The sequence below is a fragment of the Wyeomyia smithii genome, chromosome 2 (assembly GCF_029784165.1).
Source record: "Wyeomyia smithii strain HCP4-BCI-WySm-NY-G18 chromosome 2, ASM2978416v1, whole genome shotgun sequence".
In the NCBI taxonomy this organism is placed as follows: domain Eukaryota; kingdom Metazoa; phylum Arthropoda; class Insecta; order Diptera; family Culicidae; genus Wyeomyia; species Wyeomyia smithii.
The window spans coordinates 182,654,261-182,678,068 of NC_073695.1; the positions used below are offsets into that span (position 1 = coordinate 182,654,261).

Sequence of the window (23,808 nt, forward strand, 5' to 3'; positions counted from 1 at the left end):
CGAGTGGCACGTCTGTGTGTCTGTGTGTATACTATCTTCATAAGAGTGAGATTGTTTTAATAACGGAAGATATTCATTTGTGGAAATGATTGGATTGTTTTGCTATATCAGTTACTTATATCATCTAAAAGATCTGCGTTTTCTGAGTAAAACGTGATCTAAAAAAATTTTCTATCGTTGTCCTTCGCAATTTAAATCAAGATTTCAAACTGCTCGAAATCTGATCGAAATCGCTACAATGACAGTTCGCCCATATACCAACTGTCATTGTAGCGATTTGGAGCGAATTTTAATTCTTCATTTAAAAATCGAAGGATAATGATATAAAGTTGTAAAAACTCACGTTTTGCTCAGAAAATTACACTCTTTCAGATGATATATAAAAATCGAAAATCCGTGAATAGCTAAACAACCCAATTGGGTAGTTTAGCTATATCAGTTTTTTGTATTATCTGTAAGAGCTGCATTTTCTAAGCAAAACGTGATTTTAAAAAAATTTATAACGTTGTCCCTCGTTTTTTTAAATCAAGTATTAAAACTACTCGAAATCGCTACGATTACAGTTCGCCCATGTACCAACTGTCATTGTTGCGATTTAGAGCGATTTTTAATTCTTTATTTTAACATTGAAGGACAATGATATGAATTTTTAAAAAATCAAGTTTTGTTCAGAAAATTACGCTCTTCTAGCTGATGTATAAAAATATAAAATTCGTGAACAGCTAAACAACCCATTTGATACGTTTCGATGGCACATGGTCCATTTTCATGTTTTCAATGAGTACTTTTTTGAAAGAGTGTTAACATACGAGAAGTACTAGATGAAACGTTGAAAAAAAAAACGTTGTACTAGCAGATTCACCAAAAAACGGGAATCTGTCGAGTGTCGTGTGTTCGTTTGGCATCGCGGCAAAAAAAAATCTTTTTATTTCTCAAAATTTAACATTCAGCTTTATTCACTTTTGTTTCCTTTTTGGCAAGTAAATTTAGGACGGCGACCAGCGAGTTATCGGCCATTAAATGGATATGTTTTTCATCAAATGGTAATTGGAAGCCGGTTAAAATATCGAACGGTGTGGAAACCATTGATTTCCACTTCCACTTAGCATAATAAGAAACCTGCTTATCGAACAATGGATCAAGAGTACGAAGGTAAGTGGTTGAATTATGATTAGGACATACCCTACAATGTAACGAAATACATCCAGACCAACAACACCCACCGAAGAAATCGGCAAAGCAAAACAACGCCCTGCCACTATGGGGAAACGAAAGTACAATGAACCTCAACCCGTTGATTCTGGCCAACATCCAAGGTTCTAGCTACTTCAAAGGTATCATCTGCTGCAGATGACAGAACTATAGCTTACTAACAAAAGTTTTATTTCTTTTGTTTAGTGTCCTTGTTCAAACTTAAGACTTACCATGAAGTCGTGGACGAAATCTACTACCAAGTCAAACACTTGGAACCTTGGGAACGGGGATCACGTAAAACTTCCGGCCAGACGGGAATGTGCGGTGGGGTATGCAACTGAATTCTTGTTTCTAGTGCAATGCACAGTCGCAAAACGTGATATATATTTTTCAACAGGTTCGAGGAGTTGGTGCTGGAGGCATCGTGTCTACCGCCTTCTGTCTACTGTATAAGCTGTATACATTGCGGTTAACCCGAAAGCAGGTCAACGGACTGTTGTCTCACGGAGACTCGCCGTATATTAGAGCTTTGGGTGAGTGTTTGGTTTGTGAAAGTTATATGGTCGGCGTGCGACAAAATCGAACCAAGCGCCACTTTTTTAAAAATTGAGTTTTTAACGCCAGTGGATGTCAAAACTGATAATCTATCTTTCATGAAAAAAAATGAATCATTTAAACAGTTCATAATGGTATTATAACATAAACTCTCTGCAGCAGCTTGCAGGAAACATACGGGGTGGTTAAACTTTGATCGCCGATTACTCGAAATAATGTTTTTGGCGCTTGGTTCGGTCTGGTCGCACGCCGACCATATACTGTTGAACACTAGGTTTTTGCTCGAGATATTTTAAAGCCTATCTATTTACCTACTGATGTTGAGGGACCTATTACAAAAAAAAATATTTTAATACGGCTTTTCACGTACTTTTAATAAACTATGTTATGGTATTTCCCATTTCTGGATTCAAATATGCTTATCCATTTTCATGATGATTGACGTACGCTCCGTCAGGTTTTATGTACCTTAGATTCACTCAACCTCCAGGAGATCTTTACGATTGGTACGAATCTTACTTACTCGATGAGGAAGAAATAGATGTTAAAGCTGGCGGTGGACAGGTAGGTACTAATATGCTGTATACACATTACCCCTTGCAATCTATTCACTTTCAATCTTTTCAAAAACAGACAATGACAATCGGCAATATGATCCGTCAGTGGCTCACTAAACTGGATTGGTTTTCCACCTTGTTTCCGCGCATACCCGTTCCAATACAAAAGCAAATTGAATCCAAGTTAGACCAGTTTGCTAGAGAAAACAACGTGTCTTTTGCCGACCCATCGAGTGATCGCTACAGTAAAAGTGGTGGACGACCATACGAACGTCCTGGCGTACCGGCTGCAAGAGAGGACTATCGTGGAAGCGGTGAATCCAGCCGAAAGCGTCCCGATTTAAGTGGTCATTGCGATCGTGACCGGGAACCAGCACGATCTTCGCGAACAGATCGCGACGATGACGTACGGCGGGGGCGCGAAAGAGAACGTGAACGAGATCGGGAAAGGGATAGAGAGCGAGAAAAAGACCCTTTCCGAGACAGACGGGATCGTGATCGAGATTATGATCGCGGCAGGAATAAGTGTCGGGAGAGAAAATCTCGTTCACGATCGAGAGATCGAGAGCGACGGGATCGTGACAGAGATTACGACCGAGAGCGAAAGTACCGTTAGCGCAGTTTAGATGCAGATAGTTTGACTATTTCTAACAAAAAAAAACTAGGTAAAAATTGCAAAACATATTAGGACAATGGATTTAGAAATCCTGCCTCATTCGCGAATTAAAGCAAAGTAAGTTGAAAAGTATTTAAACGTCAAACTTAAACAATACTCTTCCGAGCGCTTAACACAATTGCGAGGAGTATTTCGATAAAGCTAAACAAAATTGGAATACGGTAAAACATTTTCATGTCTGTCTGTCAGTGGTCTTAGCATTGCGACTCTCAAATGCTAGATACTTTCAACACAAGCTGAAACACTAAGTACCTTTACAGGCGAATAGCAGCAACTTCATTACGGGATACATACATTTTTTCTCACATTGTTTCTTATTTTAATCCTTCTCAACCATCATTTTACCTCATACACCAGTTCACAAATAATACAAGAAATATTATGACAGACGGATTGCAATGGTAGGCTCAGACCGGCTAGATATGCACAATCAGTAACGAAGTGGAAAACTGCAGGCTGATATATTTTCTGTTAGTAGGTTTTACAATGTTATCTGCAGAGCGTAGATTACAACAAAAACGGGTAGACATGAAATCAAAAGCTTTCCACTGCAAAAGCAATCCTAGCAAGTAGCCATTCCGTGCAGTCCGTCGTACAGTTATTTTCCAATAGATCCTATCATGTTAATTTCAACTTTCTCTGTAGCATTCACGCTTTTCTAGCTTACCGTTAAATATCACGCATCTCGATGGATACACTACTTGTAATAATGGAAGCAAATTCCGAAGAGATTCTACCTCAAATAATAGAGTTAGCATAGAGAGTGAATCTGAATCAGCACTGATGTGTATCCATTGTTTTGCCATAATACAATTCGTTTATCACTTTTCACTACTATCACGCAAGCACGGTATAGACCCTCTAACCCACAAAAGAAGCAAATGCGAAAAAATCGCTCGTATTAGTTGATTTCTGATTTTGAGCGGGAAATCCATTAGTTTATAAGGTATAGTAGGGAGTGTGTAGAAAACGGAAATATCGGCTCAGGATTAATACGCATACCTATCCTTACCAATTTACACATAACACAACATTCACACTCTAAAACGCAACTGTAGACTGGACTTGTTGTAGCGGAAGTTTTATTCCAACAGATTTTAGCAGCAAGCAGTCATTTTGGCAGGCGAAAATCCAACGACTTTAACGAATTTGCGAAGCAAACCCGTTGAATGTTGTTTCAAGATAAGATTTCTGTCCGTTACTCTGCCCGGCTGCTGCTAGTAAATTGTCGAGATGTTCTCGACCGATATCACGCGTTTATGAAAACGTTAGCGTACGTAGCTGTGTAACAAGATGAGCGAATAAAGTGTAACATGAAACTTCGACGGCAGTACTCAAACATACATTGAAAGAAACAGAAAAAATACGATAATAAAGAATATTACTGTATTTCGAAATAACTTTATCTGTCATTTGTTATTCTTTTTTTTTGCTGTGCAAATTAAAAAACATATAAATGAAATAATGTTCAAAACTATATGAATAATAACAGCCTATATCATATGCAATTTTTTCAAGAGTGCGTGGTACTCTATGCGTGGTACATAGTACTAACGTACTATGAATATTAGATAGCAATATTTTACCCCCTGTATATTAAGTGCGAACTGATGTTTCTGGTTGTTGGACATAAAACCTTTATCTGCCGCCAATGCATAATTTATTTAGTAAATTTGATCGAAAATGCAAATCAATGTGGTTTCGAGAAAATTTAATAGATTTTCATTTAATGCTATTGAATAAAACTTCAAAATTAAAAAGCTGTCCGTTCATTAGTCTTAAATGGCTTCCGGGCGGATCAGGAATTCGAAATACGACGTATACTGCGCAAACGCACACTTTATCTGTTGCAATATAAGCGATGAGACGAGCCGTTGCCAGTTCCAGTCGTCAGAAAATGTAACGCACAAGCAGTTTGCTAGAAGGATGTGTTTTTTGTCCGTTATCGGTGTTTTAACCAGTTGCATTATTTATTCATCGGGATTGGATTATTCTAGTAAAGGTAATACATTTCGCGTTAGCTGTCATCGAATCACGTTTAACCTAGTGATCAAGTAGTGATTAAACTAATAGCATTTTAAGTGTAATACATAAAATAGAAGCACAAAGTATTTCAAATAATTTTTAAACATCAAAATGAAGTAAAAACATTCGCAGGATATATTGCAATATATTTAAACAATGAGATAACAGTTTGACTAGTTTCAACGAAATAGGACGTGAGACTAATTTATGGTATATTTTATAATATGTGAATTTACATTGCAAGAGCAATAAAACAAGCTAAGCTGCAGTCTTTTCGTTAAAAACAGAACCAACAAAAATTTTCTAATAAACACAATCATAAGGATTACTTAAAAATCGTGAAGATTAGTGCAAAACTCAGGCTGATTTGAAATTACTTAATCCTTTACCGGGTCGAGGCTAAAAAAATGACATTAAATTTTATAGTTTATTTCCGATCTCTGATCATAGCTCGTAATTATCAAGCAGAAAAAAACCGAAAGTTGTTTGTGGCAATATAGATGCCACTGCCTTATAAAGGGTTGAATAAGTATACAGTCATGTTTTTGCGTGGATTTGTTACGAGTTTTTTACGCGTTTTTCTAACCCTCTAGTGGCCAATGTCGCCATTAGGCGGGCTTCAGTCGAAGTTCTAAAAAGCTTCAATAAATACTTAAAAAGTGTTTATAAATGATTCATAGTGATTTTACCGAAACAAGTCTAGAAATTAACCTGGGCACTAGAGAGTTGACTGTAGAGCGTCCATTACCCGACTGTTTTTAGCTTCCCGGGATTCGGGAAATATAAATATGATTTCCCGGAAAATCCCGGGATGTAAAAAAAATTTTGAACGAAACGTAAAATAACTGCGATTTATTTAATTTGGAATTTATTTTTGTCACATAAAATGAAAAAAGGAATCGAATTCCTAAAACATATTTAAAAAGATGATCAATTCTCGAAAAATTTAATAAAGTTCATTAGTTTGGCTGGTAATTTTTGTTTCACAAACTACATCAACGAAGATCCTGTAGGAGGACTACTTAGCTTCGACACTTTACGAGGACTTGGGTTTGTAGTTACCGCTTCTTTAGAGGATGGTCGTTTTACGGTGATTTTGTGTTTGTTCTGCAAGTGTCGTAAAAGACCACTGGTAGATGAACCCTTGCACGAGAGTTGCTGTGGACATTTCAAGGATTGCGCTTCCTTATCGCCGGGCACCTTCTTGAAATATTGCCAGACTCCTGCCATTTCTGCAATAATGAATACCGTGCTGGATCGAAATCCGTACATCTAAGCACACAATAATCTTCGACGGTCAATATAAAATCAAGAAATCACATATTGCTTTAAACTGACATGTTTACTTATAGGTCTACTTATATTTTATCACTATTTTCCAGCAAAATGATTAAAAATCACTCCGAAACACGAAAAAATCATGTTTGAATAGAACATGTTTTAAATCGAAATCCGTACACAGTTTTTTGTCTGAATCAAAACCCGTACACTTTTGAATCGAAATCCGCACACACGCGATATAGGCTGGATCAAAGTCCATACAACAATAAATCAAACTCCGTATAGATGAAGAAGTACAAAAATGAACATCTTTTATTCATAATTTATCTTTGAATTACCAAATAAGTATATTTTGAGGATCAACTGGCTCCTAAAGTTTCACACGATTTTCTAATTCTTGATATCAGCTGAAATAGTGCAATTTTCGTAGCGTTTCGTAGTAACCGGAACGCCGGAACCTCTCGAAGCTTCTCGGTACGACTTTCCCTTGCGCACCTCAGTCACAGCTCGTTTAAAATTGTTTGCCGTATATTTATACTTGTTTTCTTCCATTATATGCTGAAAACAAGAAGAAAGGTCAACAATATATGCATGATACACACGCTGTACGGATTTCGATTCAAGCAAATAAAAAGAATTAAGATCCGTACGGCAGAGTTTTTGTTGATTAAATACAACTTACACTATTTATTAGACAATATACAGCTCGAAAATGACAAAGACTTACCTTTTCCATCAATTTTAAAAAGATTCACAGAGTAAAACACTTATATCCCACTTAGAAATCGTTTTTATCAGAAGAACGTTTCCTTAGTAAATTCTCTAACGATACAACGAAATGACAACTGAAACCGATACACGATTGATTTTTCATTTTTAATATTTTTATTTCATGGCCTACTGGCGCATAGTTTAATTTAACAGAAGGCCAACAACTCAACGGATATGTACATGTAACTATCATATGAATTTTCACTTTTATAATGCTTAAAACTGAAGAAAAACATCAAGGTGTACGGATTTCGATACTGTACGGGTTTCGATCCAGCACGGTAGTTAACTGTAATAATAGATTCGAAACTGCTGCTGGATGACAGACAAACCTTTTTCAATATGATTATTCTCGACTTGATGTTTACGACGGTGACAAACTAATAACTGTTTTCATTCACGTGCGGAATCTCTAATTAGAAGTTCTGTTTGTTCCCTTGTTTGTGTACTTCGTCTGCTGCAATCAAACTTATAAACTACAATCGCTTGTGCACGTCTTTTTATATACGCTGATCCAATTTTCCCCATTCTCGTCCTCGCGTGGTGATACAATGGCGATCTTTTAATTGTGCAAGGAATTCGCCTACTTCTCGCGTCTTCGCGCGAAGATGAAATGATGAATGAATAGAGTGCGTTGGTGTAGGGTAGTCAGCCTATAGACCAGAGAGACGCCGAGAAACTCACCGTTAAGACAACTGCCAAAATCAAAACGGGCGAGTTGTATAATTTTACATTGCCGTTATCCGTTTTGATGTTGACAGTTGCCCTGACGGTGGATGTCTTGTCATTTCTCTAATATACAGGTTCCCTAGTGTAGGGTATATTGCTCTTCTCAATTGCATTTCTTATGAACTACGATCACTTGTGCAAATCCTTTCATATTCTACTTTCCCGCGCAAGCATTTCTCCTACTCCTTGCGTGATGATGAATTGATGAATACTGAGTGTGCGTTGGTATGGAATATTCCTTCCCTCAATCGCATTTCCTATAAACTACGATCACTTGTAAAAGTCCTTTCATATTCTACTTTCTCCAATCTAGTCTTTGTGTTTTGCAAGAATGGTATTTTTCGAATCGTCACATGATGATGAAATAAATGTGCGTTAAATGTCAACTAATGGGCAAATCGCATTTCTTACACGAATCAAAATATATAAGAGGAAAATAAAAGTCATTCATGAGCACATGGCTATACAATTTCATTCACCATTGCACAACAGTGTACAGAGTCTGTAAGTTTATATCGATTTTTCAATAATTCTTATTGAAGAAAATACTTCCCGGGATTTGAATAACTATTTCCCGGGATTCGGGAATTCCGGGAAATTGAAATTTCCCGGGAAATCCATCCCGGGATGTCCCGGGTAAGACGCTCTAGTTGACTGGCGCGTTCTTACGCGGGATTTGAAACTATCGTAGTTTTTTACGCGTTTCCACGTTGATTCAAAGATCTTTATGCGAATTTTCGAATTGACACGGGTTGGAAACCAAAAACGTCTATCGAGTAGACTTAGTCAAAAAAAAAACCCCTCCGCACTCCGATGGATCCGAAATGACCGTCAAAGAAGACAATAATGGTCGTAGAGCCTAGACCGGTTTTTTAACCCTTTCTTTGGTGGTGTACTTTACGCGAATTTTAAAATTAATGCGGTTTTTTACGCGGATTTTTGGATTACCGCGGATTTTCGAATTAAAGCGTTTTTACGAGGTATGTATCCTCCGCGTAATAAAAACTTAACTGTATTTATAAAATCACTTTCGCGCCAACTCGATACAACAGAAAACAAAAAAAAAAGAAAAGTTGAGTTTATTTTGACTTTACAAGCTAAGTGAAAGGAAAAACAAGTAACTTTCACTTGCCAAAGTTGGTTTCATTTGCGTTAAGCAGAAATTTGTGTTTCATTCGTATGGCAGCCCTTTTTTCCAGAGGAGGGAGGGGTCTCAAATCAGCATAGTAACCTTTCTCGGCCCCAGAAACCCTTACCTAAAAGTTTTCATGCCAATCCACTGATCCGTTCATGGGTCAAATCGTGATTTTCGGACTCCAGCTTATTTTTATTATATAGAAGAAGAAGTAAACTAGGGTAACATTCCTGGAGTTGTGTGTTTTTGAAAGTTTCAAAAACTAGAATCATTTGTTGTGTTACACTTTGCTTTTAAGGCGACAGATCATAAACATAGTTACTATTCCGAATCCAGAATTCGCCTCCATAAAATCCCGTCTTGGGCAGCTTCTCTCCAGTCACTCCTTACACACGCTGCTCGGGCATCCTCGTCAACAGTACCCATTCAACGCAAGCAGAGTCTGCTTAGGGATACCATCCGTCCTAATCTGGAAAACTTATTATCTGAGAAATATGTTGAATAAGTAAATAAGTATTTTGGTGTTTTTAAAGTGCAAATCACACATAATGTCTTATATTAATTTATAGCTTGAACAATAGAAATAGCTTAGACCAAATTTGAGCCGCAGAAGGTGTCCTGATTTCTAACTTCGACCAGATGGGGGCCGTTCCTAAACCACGTGGTCATATTTTGATCACTTTTTATGCCCACCGTACCCCTCCGTGGTCTTTCGTGGTCTTTTGGCTAACCCCCCCCCCTCCTTTCGACTTTAACCACGTGGTCTTTTCATTTGTCAACTGCCAAAATAGCTTAAATTTTTTACATTTTCGTTATTAAACTTTCAGTACCTACATTCTATATTTCTTAAATGCAAAAGCTTCATTCTTGACTTGGTGGCAACAATAAATTATAAGTCAGGAAAAAAGACCACGTGGTCATTTCGTTAACCCCCGTGCGTGGTCTTTCGTGGTCTTTTGACAAACCCCCCCGTCCCCCTCTTTATGACCACGTGGTTTAGGAACGGCCCCATGGTATCCTCAGATTGCTTCGAAGTCGTCGACAGCTATCCTGGTCTGTGCTGAATTGATTATCTTTACCAATTGCTCATCCGCCATACGTAGCCAGCCCACTGTAATCTGCCTTGTTTCATCAGCTTGAAGGTCCGAATGCGCACGCCTTCCTTACGAAAATTGTCAGTACCTTCTTGAAACCTTCCAATGTGCCTTCTGGCTTCTGCCACCTTCCACTCGTCTGCACGGAAGGCGCAGACTCTCTGTCTCGAGCTCCACCGTGTGCACGCCTTCTTGTCGTCATGCCTCCCAATTTATGTTTATTTATGTTTGTTGGAGGAAAAAATAACACAACCCACTTCTCGAATCACCAGCCTTTTTACCCTATTTTTGCGTAGTTCTGGAAATATAGACCCTTTCCCGTGTCCTGCATAGGATGAAAATATCACCAATCGATTATTAACCAATTTTACCTCGAATTTTATTTAATAAGTGCTATATTTCAGGTTGCCAGCCCTGTGGCTTCTAATTAGTGGAAATTTGGATTCATTTTTTTCCAGTGTGCAACGTTTTCAGTCTATGGACCAAGATGCGGGAGATACTTTTATTTGCGGAATTGAGGAGGATTATACCTCGATAGTTGCTACAATCGAATCTTTGTTCTTATAAATAGCGCAAGATAGTCCTTTCAACCACTTCGTTTTATTTTTCCTCTCACACCATACTTCCAGAATGATCCAATGAATTGTACTATACCCGCTAGCTCGCTTCCAACTACAGGTATACCTCGATTTTACGCACATTCTCGTTTTTGAAATGTGCGTAAAATCGAATTGTGCGTAAAATCGAAGCAAGGTTTTCAAAATTTTTAATAACCCAAAAATAATTTCCGTAATCGGAAAATTGCAAATAAACATGTAATGGAACATTCGATTATAATGTCGTAATGTCATAAGAGGGGGTTGGAAAGATCGACAAACCATATAAATGAAATTTTAAGGTCCGAAAAACAGTTAAATAGCGGGAAGGGGAGTCGAAGAAGATAATCATTTGCGTTACGTTATTAATAGACGTTCTCTACTGGGCCGTTTATGGTAGGGAACCTATACATTAGAGAAATGACAAGACACTCACCGTTAAGGCAACTGTCAACATCAAAACGGATAACGACAATGCAAAATGATACAACCCTAGTTTATGTAGCGAACCTATACATTAGAGAAATGACAAGACACTCACCGTTAAGGCAACTGTCAACATCGAAACGGGCGAGTTGTATCATTTTGCATCGCCGTTATCCGTTTTGATGTTGACAGTTGCCTTAACGGTGAGTGTCTTGTCATTTCTCTAATGTATAGGTTCGCTAAGTTTATGGCAAGGAACTCACTTTTGGAAAATACCTGAAAGGAATTAAATGAAACAATGAATATGGGTGCGTGTGTATATTAGGGTGGGACAAAAAATAAATGTTAGTTCCCATGCACTTTTCTTGTTCCTTATGGGTCCCATAACAACTGTGTAACTTTTCAGATCGATCGGTGAAACGCCCGATTTGCGCCCGATTTTTAAAATTTCCATACGATTTTATATGGTAAAATTCACTTTTTCAAAACTTATTCTCTATGAATTCCCAGTTGGGTCCTAAAAATATATCGATACATGATAGTTGTAGGAAACTTTCCTGGGAAAAACTCTTCTGAAGACCGTAAGGCGCTACGATGCTTGTAGAAACAGCTATTCACCCCAAACTGATTGAATGTCTGACGGACGGCTCACCATTGAATTTTACTAGCAATACTGCAACAGCATGCTGCTATTGCAGACTTGCTTTCACCGATCGATCTGAAAAATTACACAGTTGTTATAGGATCCATAAGGAACACGAAAAGTGCATGGGAGCGAAAAAATAACACCATCGCTTTTTTCCCATATAACCGTGTCCCAGTCTAGTGTATATGTGGGTATGTAGGCCACACATTTTTACTCATTCTAACGCCGACTTTTATTGAAAAAAGTTCTTTTATCTTGCTTGGAATTTGATTCATGAATTGACTAGGCCGAGTGCCTAATAATGATAAAAGTATTTTCAGAGCCAACACGGTTTGTTTTATCGATAAACCATCTCCAGCAAAGTTGTAGATATTAGTTTCGTCCTTCGAAAAAAAAATATAAATAAACACTGCAGAAAAATTTAAAAAAATTTTTTTTTCCTAAACTATAATGTTTTTAAATTAATATCTCCAAGGTTAGTTAACTATGATTGTTTCACTAGCAAAATGGAGTTCTCGTAGAAAAAAATCAGTTTTTAAAGAGTGTATCTTAAAGATGTTTAATTTATATTATTATTATGCTTGTGTTGTTTACTTTTTTTTTGTATATTTTTTTGGTGTGATCTTATTATGAAAATTACTGTTGTAAATTTCGCCATATACCAGTCAAAGAAACCGTTTTGGCTTCAAAATTGTATGCTCTTTATGGAAAATCTAAATTTTCTGTTTTTTATTTCTCCATGATCAGATAACCATAAATGTTTAGCTGGGCTAAGGTAGTTGTTATATAAAAATATATAATTGAGCTTTTTGATATAATTTCTCATATCAAAGCTTTGTGATATAATTATTTTGTTAATTTTTTGTTCACGGTGTGTATCATTTTCAGGAATATAAAATTATTATCTATAACTTCGCCGAAAAAATTTTATCGACCGAAAAAACCGTTCTGGCTTTAAAAATGTTTGTAATCATCGAATGAAATAACCCTTTTTAATTAACTAGTTTGAGAAAATGGTTAATTTATTCGATGATTACAAATATTTTTAAAGTGATTCGAAAAATTAGTTGCACAAAATGATACTTCGGCCAATTAGAACATCTTTGCAAAATTTCAGCCAGATTAAAAATGACAGTAGAGAAAAAGTATCAAAATAAGGACGTTTTTTATTGAAATACTCTTAGTTACTGGACGACTCCAAACTATCCATAAAAAGTAAGGTTTTTTACGCAGGTTGCATTTCTCCATAATTCATAGACAGCACAAGATATCAACCTCATTCTAATCACGTTTTTCGTTTCAGGACACAAGTAATCATATTCTAGTTTTTTAAAATTCACAATTTTTGGTGTAAATACTGATAATTTATTACATTGTATTTTGGCCTTCAGAATGACCACTATTATATATAGTCAAAGTTCAAACGTTTTGGGACGGTTTTCTACGTTATTTTTTCAACTCAATTTAGTCTTATTTACGCGGTCCCATACACATTTGAAACGTATTCCCCGCGTAACAAAACTGACGTATTTGTGGACATATTTTGGGTGATTTCAGACCTCCGTGGATGAACTTTCATCCAAGCCCGAAAAATTATATGGACCGTGGACATCTTTCTACCTCTCCCCTAAGTTCCCACTTGATATATGGACAGCCCCTTTTTTGTGAACGATACCTAATTTATATAATCCTGCAATATGCACAACTCAAACCAAAAACATTTGAATTAAAAATGTGTTTGAAAAAAGTGTGCATAAAATCGAGGTAAAATGTACGTAAAATCGAAGTACGTAAAATCGAGGGTGCGTATATACGAGGGTGTGTATAATCCAGGTATGCCTGTATCACACGTTTGGCTGGTAACCAGTCTTTTCCAGCGGCTCTGTGGTTCTTCAGCTCGTACAAGGTTGACGGATTGTCCATTCTCTACAATTTCACTCCTGTTCCCCTTGACGACTCTCCGACCTTCCGCACCGTACTACACCACTTCAAAGTGTTGTTTCCAATACCTAGCCGTCTGCGAAATCAGGTTAACCTCCCTGTCATATGTAAATATGGCAGAAGCTTCTCTTCTCTCTTTTTTTTACAGCATTGAAGTCTCTTGTCGACAGTTTTAGCTTCCCGGTATTTCTCCTGCATCTGACGCCTCACACTATTTGCTACTACTAACGTGTTAGCGTAAACCCGGTTCTTTTCTCCCGACACTTCTGGACATTCAGGAATCCCTCTGTGCGTGGTTCCCATTGTAATGCCTATTTTCTTTCGCGCTGTTTTACAGACTACGTCGAGGTTGTGCTTCCACTGTTCGTTCAGCTCCTCTTCGACTGGTTCATCGATCCGTCGAACAACTTTCTGAGTGTACTCTGTAGAAACTATCTACACGTATAGCCTCTGAATGTTAAGACGTATCTTAGCACGAATTGTGCTATAACGCCTGAAAAGTACCTGCCATCGATCAGTATGTGATCGATCTGGAAGCAGGCTGGACTTCGTTGAAGTGTGCTTCCGAATGCTCTGACGTGCAAAAAAGGTACTACATTTCTTATATTAAAAAAGCAAAGCCTTGGTGCTACATTCCGTACCGGAGCTCGACCTTTTGTTTTATAATACACAGACTTCGCAGCCAATTGTTGAGATTGTTGTAAAGTACGATTGCGGGGTTAGCGGTACTATCCTACTGACACTAACAGTCTCTCCCGAGCAGAGACTCGAATATAGGACGACTGGATTGTTAGGCCAGCATCGTACCTCGAGACCAGCTGGGAGAGGTTTCTTATATTACACAGCTTATTTAGCGTCTGGGGTCATAACATACCAACAAATGACAGAGTGCATCTCTTCGGTGCGAGTGTCAATCAACCATCTGTTCTTTGTGCGAGAGCCGACGGTCGTTGCTCATTCACGAGCCTTCTAAGAGGCACACTAACGAAGCGAATCAAACGAATGTGTTAACCGTCTATAAGCCTGCACATATCGGCTGATGTTTGACCATTTTGGGCTGTTTTACTACACCAGGAGTCCTCATCTTAGAGTCCAAAATGGTGTCCGGCGTCGAGGCCATATCACAATCCATATTACTTGATATCCCATACAATCGAGCTGTCATCGGATATCACCTCGGCTACATGATATCGCGGATATCATGTTTAAAAACCAATAAAAACCAAATTTGCAGCAGTTGGCATCACGGCCAAAAGACATTTGACGCAACCCTACAAATTTCAAAATCCGCGTTGCATGCGAAAAAGAAGAAAGGAAATATTTTTGCTCTTGTCATACCGCACATTTTGACAATTCCATATGAGAGTTTGCGTTGGTGCGAGCCAACTAACTGACATATGTATCCTAATTAGATTGCTCTTGTTGTCTTGTTTTTGCCTTGACCTGTTTTTGTTTTCTTCTCTTTTCAATTACCAAATCAAGTGTCAAACCATATCATTTGACTGTAGTGTGAACACCCTAGGTGATATCCAATATCATCTTACGATATCAGGTGATATGCGGCGTAGTCTGAACAAGACATTAGACGCACTGACGAAACTACGCATGCAGCATCAATCATATTGACCCATGAGTCAGCAGAACAAATTTTACAGCCATATCAGTCGAACTCGAAAAAAGTCAATTTTTTAACGCATTCGTTATAACTGTATATGTGAACTTATGAGGATTAAATCATATTACAATAGGTATGTTGCAAATATGTATCAAACATAGAATTGGTTCAAACAAATTCACTTTTTTGATTTTTGTCTATGGAACGTTGCACTGTGCGTCGTTAAGCCGTATGTGTATTTGAACCTTAACACTAACAGTCTCTCCCAAGCCGGGGCTCGAGCATGCGACGATTAGTTTTAGGCCAGCATCGTACATCCAGATCAGCTCGGAGGGTTTCCTAGAAACCTGAAGTCGCTTTTGTGGATTTCAATATATCATCTGAGGACGATTTTCGAACTTTAGGTATCATCCTGGTTCCGGAAATACTCATATCACCATCATGGAATTAAAAATGGCGGTTGATTTCCGGAATACGTATAAAACTGTGTTTTAAATATGTGGATTTTTTTCAATGAATCTTCTGAACACATATTTAGCAGATTAAGTTTATCAAAGCAAAACCTTGGTGCTACATTCCGATTGGGAACTTGACCTTCTGTTTATTTATACACAGACTTCGCAGCCGACTGTTTAGTGTACAGGACAATTGCGGGGCTAGCGCTACGATCCTACTGACACTAACAGTCTCTCCCGAGCCGAGACTCGAACCTACGACGACTGGCTTTAAAGGCCAGCATCGTACCTCAAGACCATCTGGGAGATTAAGTTTATCACACTACTTCAAATTAAGTGTTCAATGTTCACCAAACTACGCCAATTATTGACGTTTGTTGGATCAGAAATCTCTCAGCTGGTCCTGAGGTACGACAAGCCAGTTGTCGTATGTTCGAGTCTCGGCTCTGGAAATACTGTTAGTGTCAGAGTAAGATCGTAGGGCTAGCCCCAGAATTGTCCTGTACACTAAACAGTTTGCTGCGAAGTCTGTGTATTAAAAAAACAGAGGGTCAAGTTCCGAATCAGAATGTAGCACCAAGGCTTTGCTTTTTTGAATCAAAAACGTAGTACGTAAAGTGATGCGTTCGGTCATATTTGCACAAAAATTGTTCATCGATCACCTTTTCTTGTTACAAGCGAAAACAAACCAACAAAAATTTTTTGAGCCTTTGACATTTTCTGATTGATAAGGTATTTTATACAAAAAGAATCAAATCACAGCCGATCGTTGCCGAAACGACGACTTAACGTTTTTCAACGTAGTCCAACAATGTTCATCCGCATCGAATCCACATCCGCAAAATCAATAAAAAGTTCAAATGATCTTTTCTGCTTATACCATTATGCTTTAGAGATTCAACTAAAAAATAACATAACTCGAAAACGGTACAAAAAATCGATCCCATTTCAGTTACGTTTTCCGTTTTAGGCATACCAGTTTTCAAAAAAAAAAAAACAATTTTTGATGTAAATACAGAAAAATCAAAACATTAAATTTTGGTTTTAAATTAACCATTATCATGGTCAAACAAGGTTCAAACATTTTGAGATGGTTTTCATCGTTATACTGCCTTTCTCCTAGAAAGGTATAGCAATCACTTGCAAAACCGAAATTTTGCATTAGCTCGAAATTTACACAACCGATTTGAACAAAATTGGTTTCAAATGAACGGGCTACCTGAAATACCCTTAACTTTTGAATTTTATTAAGATTGAACTTGTGGTTCAAAAGTTATGAAAAGAAACGTGTTCTGAAGACTGTTTAATCTCACTCATGTTTCTCAGAGATGGCTGGACCGATTTTCATAAAATCAGTGTCAAATGGAAGGTCTAGTTGCCCCATAAGACCCTATTGATTTGTTTTGCAATCGGACTATTACTTGGCCTGTTATGATTAAAAATGTGAAATCCAGCTATGAAAAGGAACATATTCCGAAGACTGCTTGGACTCACTTACTTTTCTCAGAGATGGCTGACCTGATTTCCACAAAATTAGTGTCAAATGAAAAGTCTAGCTGCCTTATAACACCCTATTGAATTTTACTATAATCGAACTGTAACTTCGTCTGTAATGTACCGAAATGTGAAAATCACGAAACTTCATTATCTCAGAAACTACTCAACCGATTTGATCAATATTATTATCAGATGAGTGGGCTAGTCAAAAGTTAACTGATAAGTTTTGATTGAACACGTGGTTTCAAAGATCGGCTGCCTTATACGTTCCCATTTCATTCGAACTTAAGCAACCGTTATGTATTAAATTAATAAGACAACAAAAGTCTATTATCTCAAAGATTACACTATTTATTTGAACATTACTAGTGTCATACGAACGAGTCATCTCTCAAACTTACAAATAACAAATTTCATAACAATTTGATATGTGGCTCAAAAGTTATGGAAAGAAAAGAAATTCAAAGACTGTTTAGAACTATGCTTGCTTTGATCGATATATGTGGCCTCAACATAATTTAAATGTGGTATTGTAGTATTTAAACGTTCCAAATTCATTGATTCCTTGCGATGTGTCTAATGTCTGCAAATGCACGACGAATCAGCCATAGGATATGATCAAAGTTTGCCAGACACCGGAAATCACCATCTTAAATTTCAAGATTGTGTCTGTGATCAATTTTTAGCTTCTGTGCATATTTCTGGTTCATAGATACTCATATTTAATGGGAATCGTCCATTTCAGACTGTTTTCCAGAAACCGGAAGTTGCCATCTTACAATTAAAATGTGCTCTGAAGTCGATATGTGGCTCCAGTGCATCATTACGATTCCGAAAATACTCATATTGGGTGGTATTTGGTCGTTTGCCGCTGTTTTTCCGAAACCTGAAGTCGCCATTTTGGATTTCATAATGGTATTTGGAGACAATTTCTGGATTTTGAACGTCATACTAGTTAAAGAAATACTCATATTGGGTTGAATTCGGTCATTTTCAGCTGTTTTTCAGAAACCGGAAGTTGCCATCTTAGAATTCAAAATGGTATCTGTGGTCGATTTTAGTTCCGGATATATTGGATGGGAATCGGCCATATTTGGCTGTTTTCCAGAAATCGGAAGTTGCCATCTTACAATCCAAAATGATGCCTGAGGTCGATTATGGAGCATATTTGCTACCACTAAAAACATTCACCTGCCAAATATGGTTCCATTTAGTTGATTAGTTCGCGAGATGTGCAGAAATTTGTGTTTCATTTGTATGGAAACCCTCCCTTCCAGAAAAAGGAGGGGTGTCGAACCATTATGGACATATTTGTTACCCCCAAAAACATTTACATGCTAAATTTGGTTCCATTTACTCCATTTAAAGTTTATGTTTCATTTGTATGGGACCCCTCTCTTCCAGAAGAGGGAGAGGTCTCAAACTATCATAGGAACCTCCATCACCAGAACCCTACATGCAAATGTTCACGTCGATCGGTTCGATAGTTTTCGAGCCTATGGATCAGACAGACAGACAGACCGGACTGCATTTTCAGATGTATAGATTACAACATAAATATTTTAGAACCTAAAGAGTGAATATACATTTATTGGATTGAAGCGTTCATGTAAATCTATTTTTTCAAATAAAAGTTTGAATGAGAAAGGCTGGGTCTGACCGCTAGGTGGATTAATTTAGGTTTTTTTTCTACTCAAAATAAATTGTTTTATGTGGTCCCATACAAATTTGAGACGCATAACTAATTTTTGGAGCAACTTTTTACACGTCAACATTCAAGTTCATTAGGGCAGACATTGTATGCAGCTGGGAAAGCGAAAAAAAAGCGAACTGAAAAATGTGATACAGACTAAATACCTAAATATATTTTCAAGTCTGTATCGTATTTTTCAGTTCGTTTTTCTCTCTCCCCAGATGCATACACTGTCTGCCGCAATGGATCTTATATTGATCAAATTAAATAACATAAAAAGTAGAAAGATTTACATTAAACTAGTTCCAATAATCGACCTTGGCAGTAGTAAGTACAGCCGAAGTTGATTTTTGATTTTCGTTTGTGAAACGGATGCTTAAAAAAAGTCTCCACTAAGTATTACATTAAGTTGTTAAATAGTTATGTTAGCTAAGAGTTACTCCAATTTAGTTTTAATACTTATTTTGGTAAAACTGCTTTGACAAACTTCGCGTTTTCTCATCGTTATATTGTCAAGTAATTTTATGTGAGCACATATTAGATTGATTGATAATTTGTTGATTCATTGAAATAAAAAATTTAAAACGGAAAAGATTTGACTCCTTTTGTGGACGCACATTATACAGGCTGTTACCTAATACTTTTCAATATTTGAAAGTTCGGTATTCGATGCTCGTGAGCAAAAGTGATCAAAATGTATGCACGTACTTTGCTTGCTTTTGGTTTTTCAAAAGTTAACACTAACATTTTCGTTAAACTAATTTTTATCAAGTATCATATGCTGCCACTCAATGGTTCGACCAGATGAATGCAGAATTGAAACAGCTCAACCATGAAGCCGCTGTGTACGCCTGGGACGCAAGGTAAGATTGATGACGTTACTTTGTGGAATTTCTGACGATGGTCAGCTCAGTTATTCCGAGTGTGTATCCTATCCATATATATTTACAATTACTCTCAATTTTCACCACCCTCGCCGGAAGCACATTGCCAACGCAAACAGCCACCGTCGAAAAAGTAATCCAGCTGACGGTGCGTAAAGCTCACTGGGAGCGAAAAATGTGTAGCCGAGGGGAGGCATACAGAGACTTCAATGCCAACTTTCACAGAGCGCTAACTCTGCTATGTCGGTCAACGAAAAACACGGATGCAGAAATAAAGTACCGCGTAGCTTGATATCCGCTTTAGCCATAATACTGATATCAATCACTTTTATAGAGAAATCACGAGTCTGTTAGGATTTATGCAAAACATTTACACTGGGGCTCAAGTTTGTCTTAATGGCACTTTTAGCAATGAAAATCTGCTCTGGGAAAATACTTTCTTTCGGTATCCGCATTTTGGGAATAAAAGTGAAAAAAATCCCACCTCGCTATCGAAACCATTGTGTCTTTATGGGGAACCAGATATGGAGCAGCTGATGACAGGAGGTTCTTGAATATTTTTAGCAGACTTAAGTATGATGATCTAATTTTATTTATTTCTCAAACAGCAGAGTCCTTGCACGGCTTCAAGTCAATCGCGAACTATTCTTCGAATGACGAATCTATTTTAAACTGGGCTTGGCAATCATGGAGGTTAGCTGTTGGGCCTCCGTTAAAAAAATCATATCAACAGCTGTTCACTCATTTGAACAATGGCGCACGCAGAGCCGGTTATCAGGATATTGGTGAAATGTGGCGAAAGGAACTAGGAATGCCAGATCTTCGAGCTACCGTTGAAAGGCTATGGCAGGACGTGAAACCCCTATACCAAAAACTGCATGCAGTCATCAGATATCAACTGAAGAAAACCTTCCCAAACGTGCAGCAGTCGAATGGCTTGATACCGGCTCATCTTGCTGGAGATATGTGGAGTCAAAATTGGGCAACGCATGCCAAAGCTATTTTGGCTCATGAGGTCGACATCGACGGTAACTTTGAACAAAGCAACTGCAGCGCTAAACAGCTCGTTAAAAGGGCAGAAGATTTTTTCTCCTCCATGGGGCTGCCGATGATGACTAAAACCTTTTGGGCGAAAAGCATTTTCGAGCGTTCCGAAAATGTAACTAAGTGTCATGGAACGGCAGCTAATATGTTCAAATATGGAGATTATAGGTAAGAATTCAATGACAACATACCGAAAATATACTGAAGTCGACTTCTAGGATTATAGCTTGTTCTGGTAGATCTATGAATGATTTCTACGTTCTTGTTCATGAAATGGGACATATCATGTACTATATGTTAGCTTCAAATCAACCTCCAATTTTCCAGGTAAGTTTTATTATCAGGTAAGTGTTATCACCTCATCATATAACCTTATAATCACTTCAACAGGATGGAACCAATTCAGCATTTCAGGAAAGTGTAGGAGACACAATACATCTGGCGACTATGAGCCCTCTTCATTTAGTTCGGTGAGCGTAGGAGGACATTTTTTCTTAATTCGAAATACCTTATGTAAGCCTAAGCATTGGTTTCATCGATCACAATCCCTTTTTTGTTTTAAATTCCAGGCTTGGTCTACTAAATTCTTCATATTTAAAACCTGAGCTTGATGATGACCTAAACTCATTCGACTATAGTCTGCTGCTGCAAATAGGACTATCCAAAATACCCGCCCTGCCGTTCTCCTACATAATGGACCGTTACCGATGGGACCTGTTCGACGGAACTGTTAACTTCGACACCGACGCAAACACCTACTTCTGGTATCTACTGGAAAATGAACAAGGAATCCGTCCAGCATCGTCGGTTGACCGAACAGATCTTTTCGACGCAGCGGCTAAATATCATTTCCCGGACAACACACCATACGTGCGATACTTTCTGGCCAACTTTCTAAGCTTCCAGATTTTGGAAGGCCTTTGCAAGAAATCGATTTTCGGAGACGTCAACACGGCAAACCGGTTACCGATGCCTTTGCATCGTTGCGATATTTATGGTTCGAAACGAGTCGGTAGATTACTAGAAAAAGCTTTGCGATTAGGAGGATCAGAACATTGGAGAGTAGTGCTGGATATTTTAACTGGTACAACCGAAATATCATCGCAACCACTGATCGAATATTTTAAACCATTGAATGTGATGTTAGATAAAATTATAACCGAGTGGAAACTTCCCGTAGGCTGGAAAAAGCATTCTAACGTTGATGAGTTATTTGTTTAAAAAAATATTACTGCTAAGATCAAAAAGGGTTAGTTGTTGCTCTCGTTAGATAAAACTCCAAAGTATTGTAATTTTCTGATCCGAAAGCCAAGTTACTAACTATTATCTTGTCTTGTGTAATATGTTATGCATCACAGTATGGAACCAAATCGAATTATTTCTACGAGTATTGAATTCATTATTATTTTTTTAAATAGAAAATAGGAAGAATGTTGAATATTTTTTGAAGTTTCAGAAAGGTTAAATTTTGAAATATACGTACTACTAGCACTCCGAAATGTTAATCACAGAAAATTTTCGGGAGCAACGAAACCCAATGAGCAATATGAGAGTGGGGAAGCAGCCAGTAGAAAACAGTAAATTCTCAGAAACGTCAAGCTCAGAAAATGAAGCTTGAGCTTGAGCTTGAGCTTGATTGATCACCACCGGTTGCCACTTCGTTACTGACCAGGATCAACCGGAATTGCACATGGAATTTTATCAATTATTGCTTGGGATTTTTTTAGCTATTCGATGTGCATCTCCAATGATCCCTGCATGCTGATCAGTACCGACGCCTGCCGGTCCAGAACGTAGATCAAAGGAAGGAAGGAAAGGAAAGTTAGTTCGATACTTGTTGCTACTAGAGAGCCGGATATACTCCTGCACACTCCACAAGCATCACGGGTATGGAGCTGGGATTGAGCAATGAGAGGGGACCCACACAAAGCAGATAATGAAAGACCGATCAACCAGCACTTCTAATATCCGTCTAATTTCCGGAAGGAAATAGGACGGGTGCTTGACCGGTTTAATCGATCGGAGAGCTTCGATAGAACTGAGGCTGTCCGAGAAGATGAAATAATTACCTGGTGTCTTGAGCTCGATAATTCGCAGCGAATTGTGTATGGCAGCTAATTCAGCTACGTATATGGAGCAAGGCTGTGCCAGTTTGCGGGATATGTGATGATCTGTGTTAAAAATGCCATATCCGGATTGTCCATCCATCACAGATCCGTCCGTGAAAAAGGAGTTCTGTTCTGGGAGATGGCCGAATTTTGCCGAAAATATTGATGGCACAACTGTTGGTTTGATGTGTTCGGGGATTCCCTGGATTTCTTGTTTCATCGTCAAATCAAATATAACAGAAGAATTGTTGAGCGATGGTGAAATCACACGGTATGGAGCAACATCCGTAGGGTTTATCTCCATAGTCAAAAACTGCTGGTATACTGACATACAGGGTTTTTGAACAACTTCCAAACATTTCGTATAGTTCTCGATTATCATTGGGTTTGCTATCTCCGATCTTATGAGGAAACGAAGAGCCAACTCATATAGCCTCTCTTTGAGTGGTAGTACTCCCGCAATGACCTCTAGAGACATGGTATGTGTCGATTGCATGCAGCCTAGAGCGATACGCAAACAACGGTATTGTATCCTCTCTAGCTTCAGCATGTGTGAGGCTGCGACACCTCTGAAGCATATGCTGCCGTATTCTATTACGGGCAGAATCGTGGTTTGGTAGAGTCGTATCAAATCCTCTGGATGAGCTCCCCATGTGGTTCCTGTTACCATCCGAAGAAAATTAATTCTCGGTTGGCATCTTTGCTTCAGGTAATTGACATGTTTTTCCCATGTGCACTTAGAGTCATACCATACTCCTAGATACTTGAAGCTAGGTGACTGAGTGATGGGTCTTCCGGACAGAACTAGCTCGAAGCGAGGTGGTGGTCGCTTTTTCGAAAAAACTACCATCTCCGTTTTTGCAAGCGAGAACTCGATTCCAAGACA

The 23,808-nt window shown here is 38.1% G+C and overlaps 2 protein-coding genes across 3 annotated transcripts; both read left to right on the plus strand.

Moving 5' to 3' along the window:
• Positions 1 to 846: 846 nt before the first annotated feature.
• LOC129721388 (pre-mRNA-splicing factor 38B) lies at positions 847 to 4,382 on the plus strand. The gene is made up of 6 exons (XM_055673903.1): positions 847 to 1,152; positions 1,209 to 1,334; positions 1,399 to 1,523; positions 1,592 to 1,727; positions 2,207 to 2,313; positions 2,383 to 4,382. Exons 1-6 carry the CDS (start codon positions 1,134 to 1,136, stop codon positions 2,920 to 2,922), a joined length of 1,053 nt encoding a protein of 350 aa, XP_055529878.1. The 5' UTR covers positions 847 to 1,133; the 3' UTR covers positions 2,923 to 4,382.
• Positions 4,383 to 4,515: 133 nt separating this feature from the next.
• On the plus strand, positions 4,516 to 22,071 carry LOC129721387 (angiotensin-converting enzyme-like). 2 transcript variants are annotated; one of them, XM_055673901.1, is made up of 8 exons: positions 4,516 to 4,984; positions 19,659 to 19,749; positions 19,870 to 20,046; positions 20,105 to 20,316; positions 20,379 to 20,982; positions 21,033 to 21,141; positions 21,205 to 21,284; positions 21,384 to 22,071. In XM_055673901.1, exons 1-8 carry the CDS (start codon positions 4,765 to 4,767, stop codon positions 22,033 to 22,035), a joined length of 2,145 nt encoding a protein of 714 aa, XP_055529876.1. In that variant the 5' UTR covers positions 4,516 to 4,764; the 3' UTR covers positions 22,036 to 22,071. The 2 variants fall into 2 exon arrangements, with proteins under 2 accessions (XP_055529876.1, XP_055529877.1); XM_055673902.1 differs by having other exon boundaries at positions 20,382 to 20,982.
• Positions 22,072 to 23,808: the final 1,737 nt, after the last annotated feature.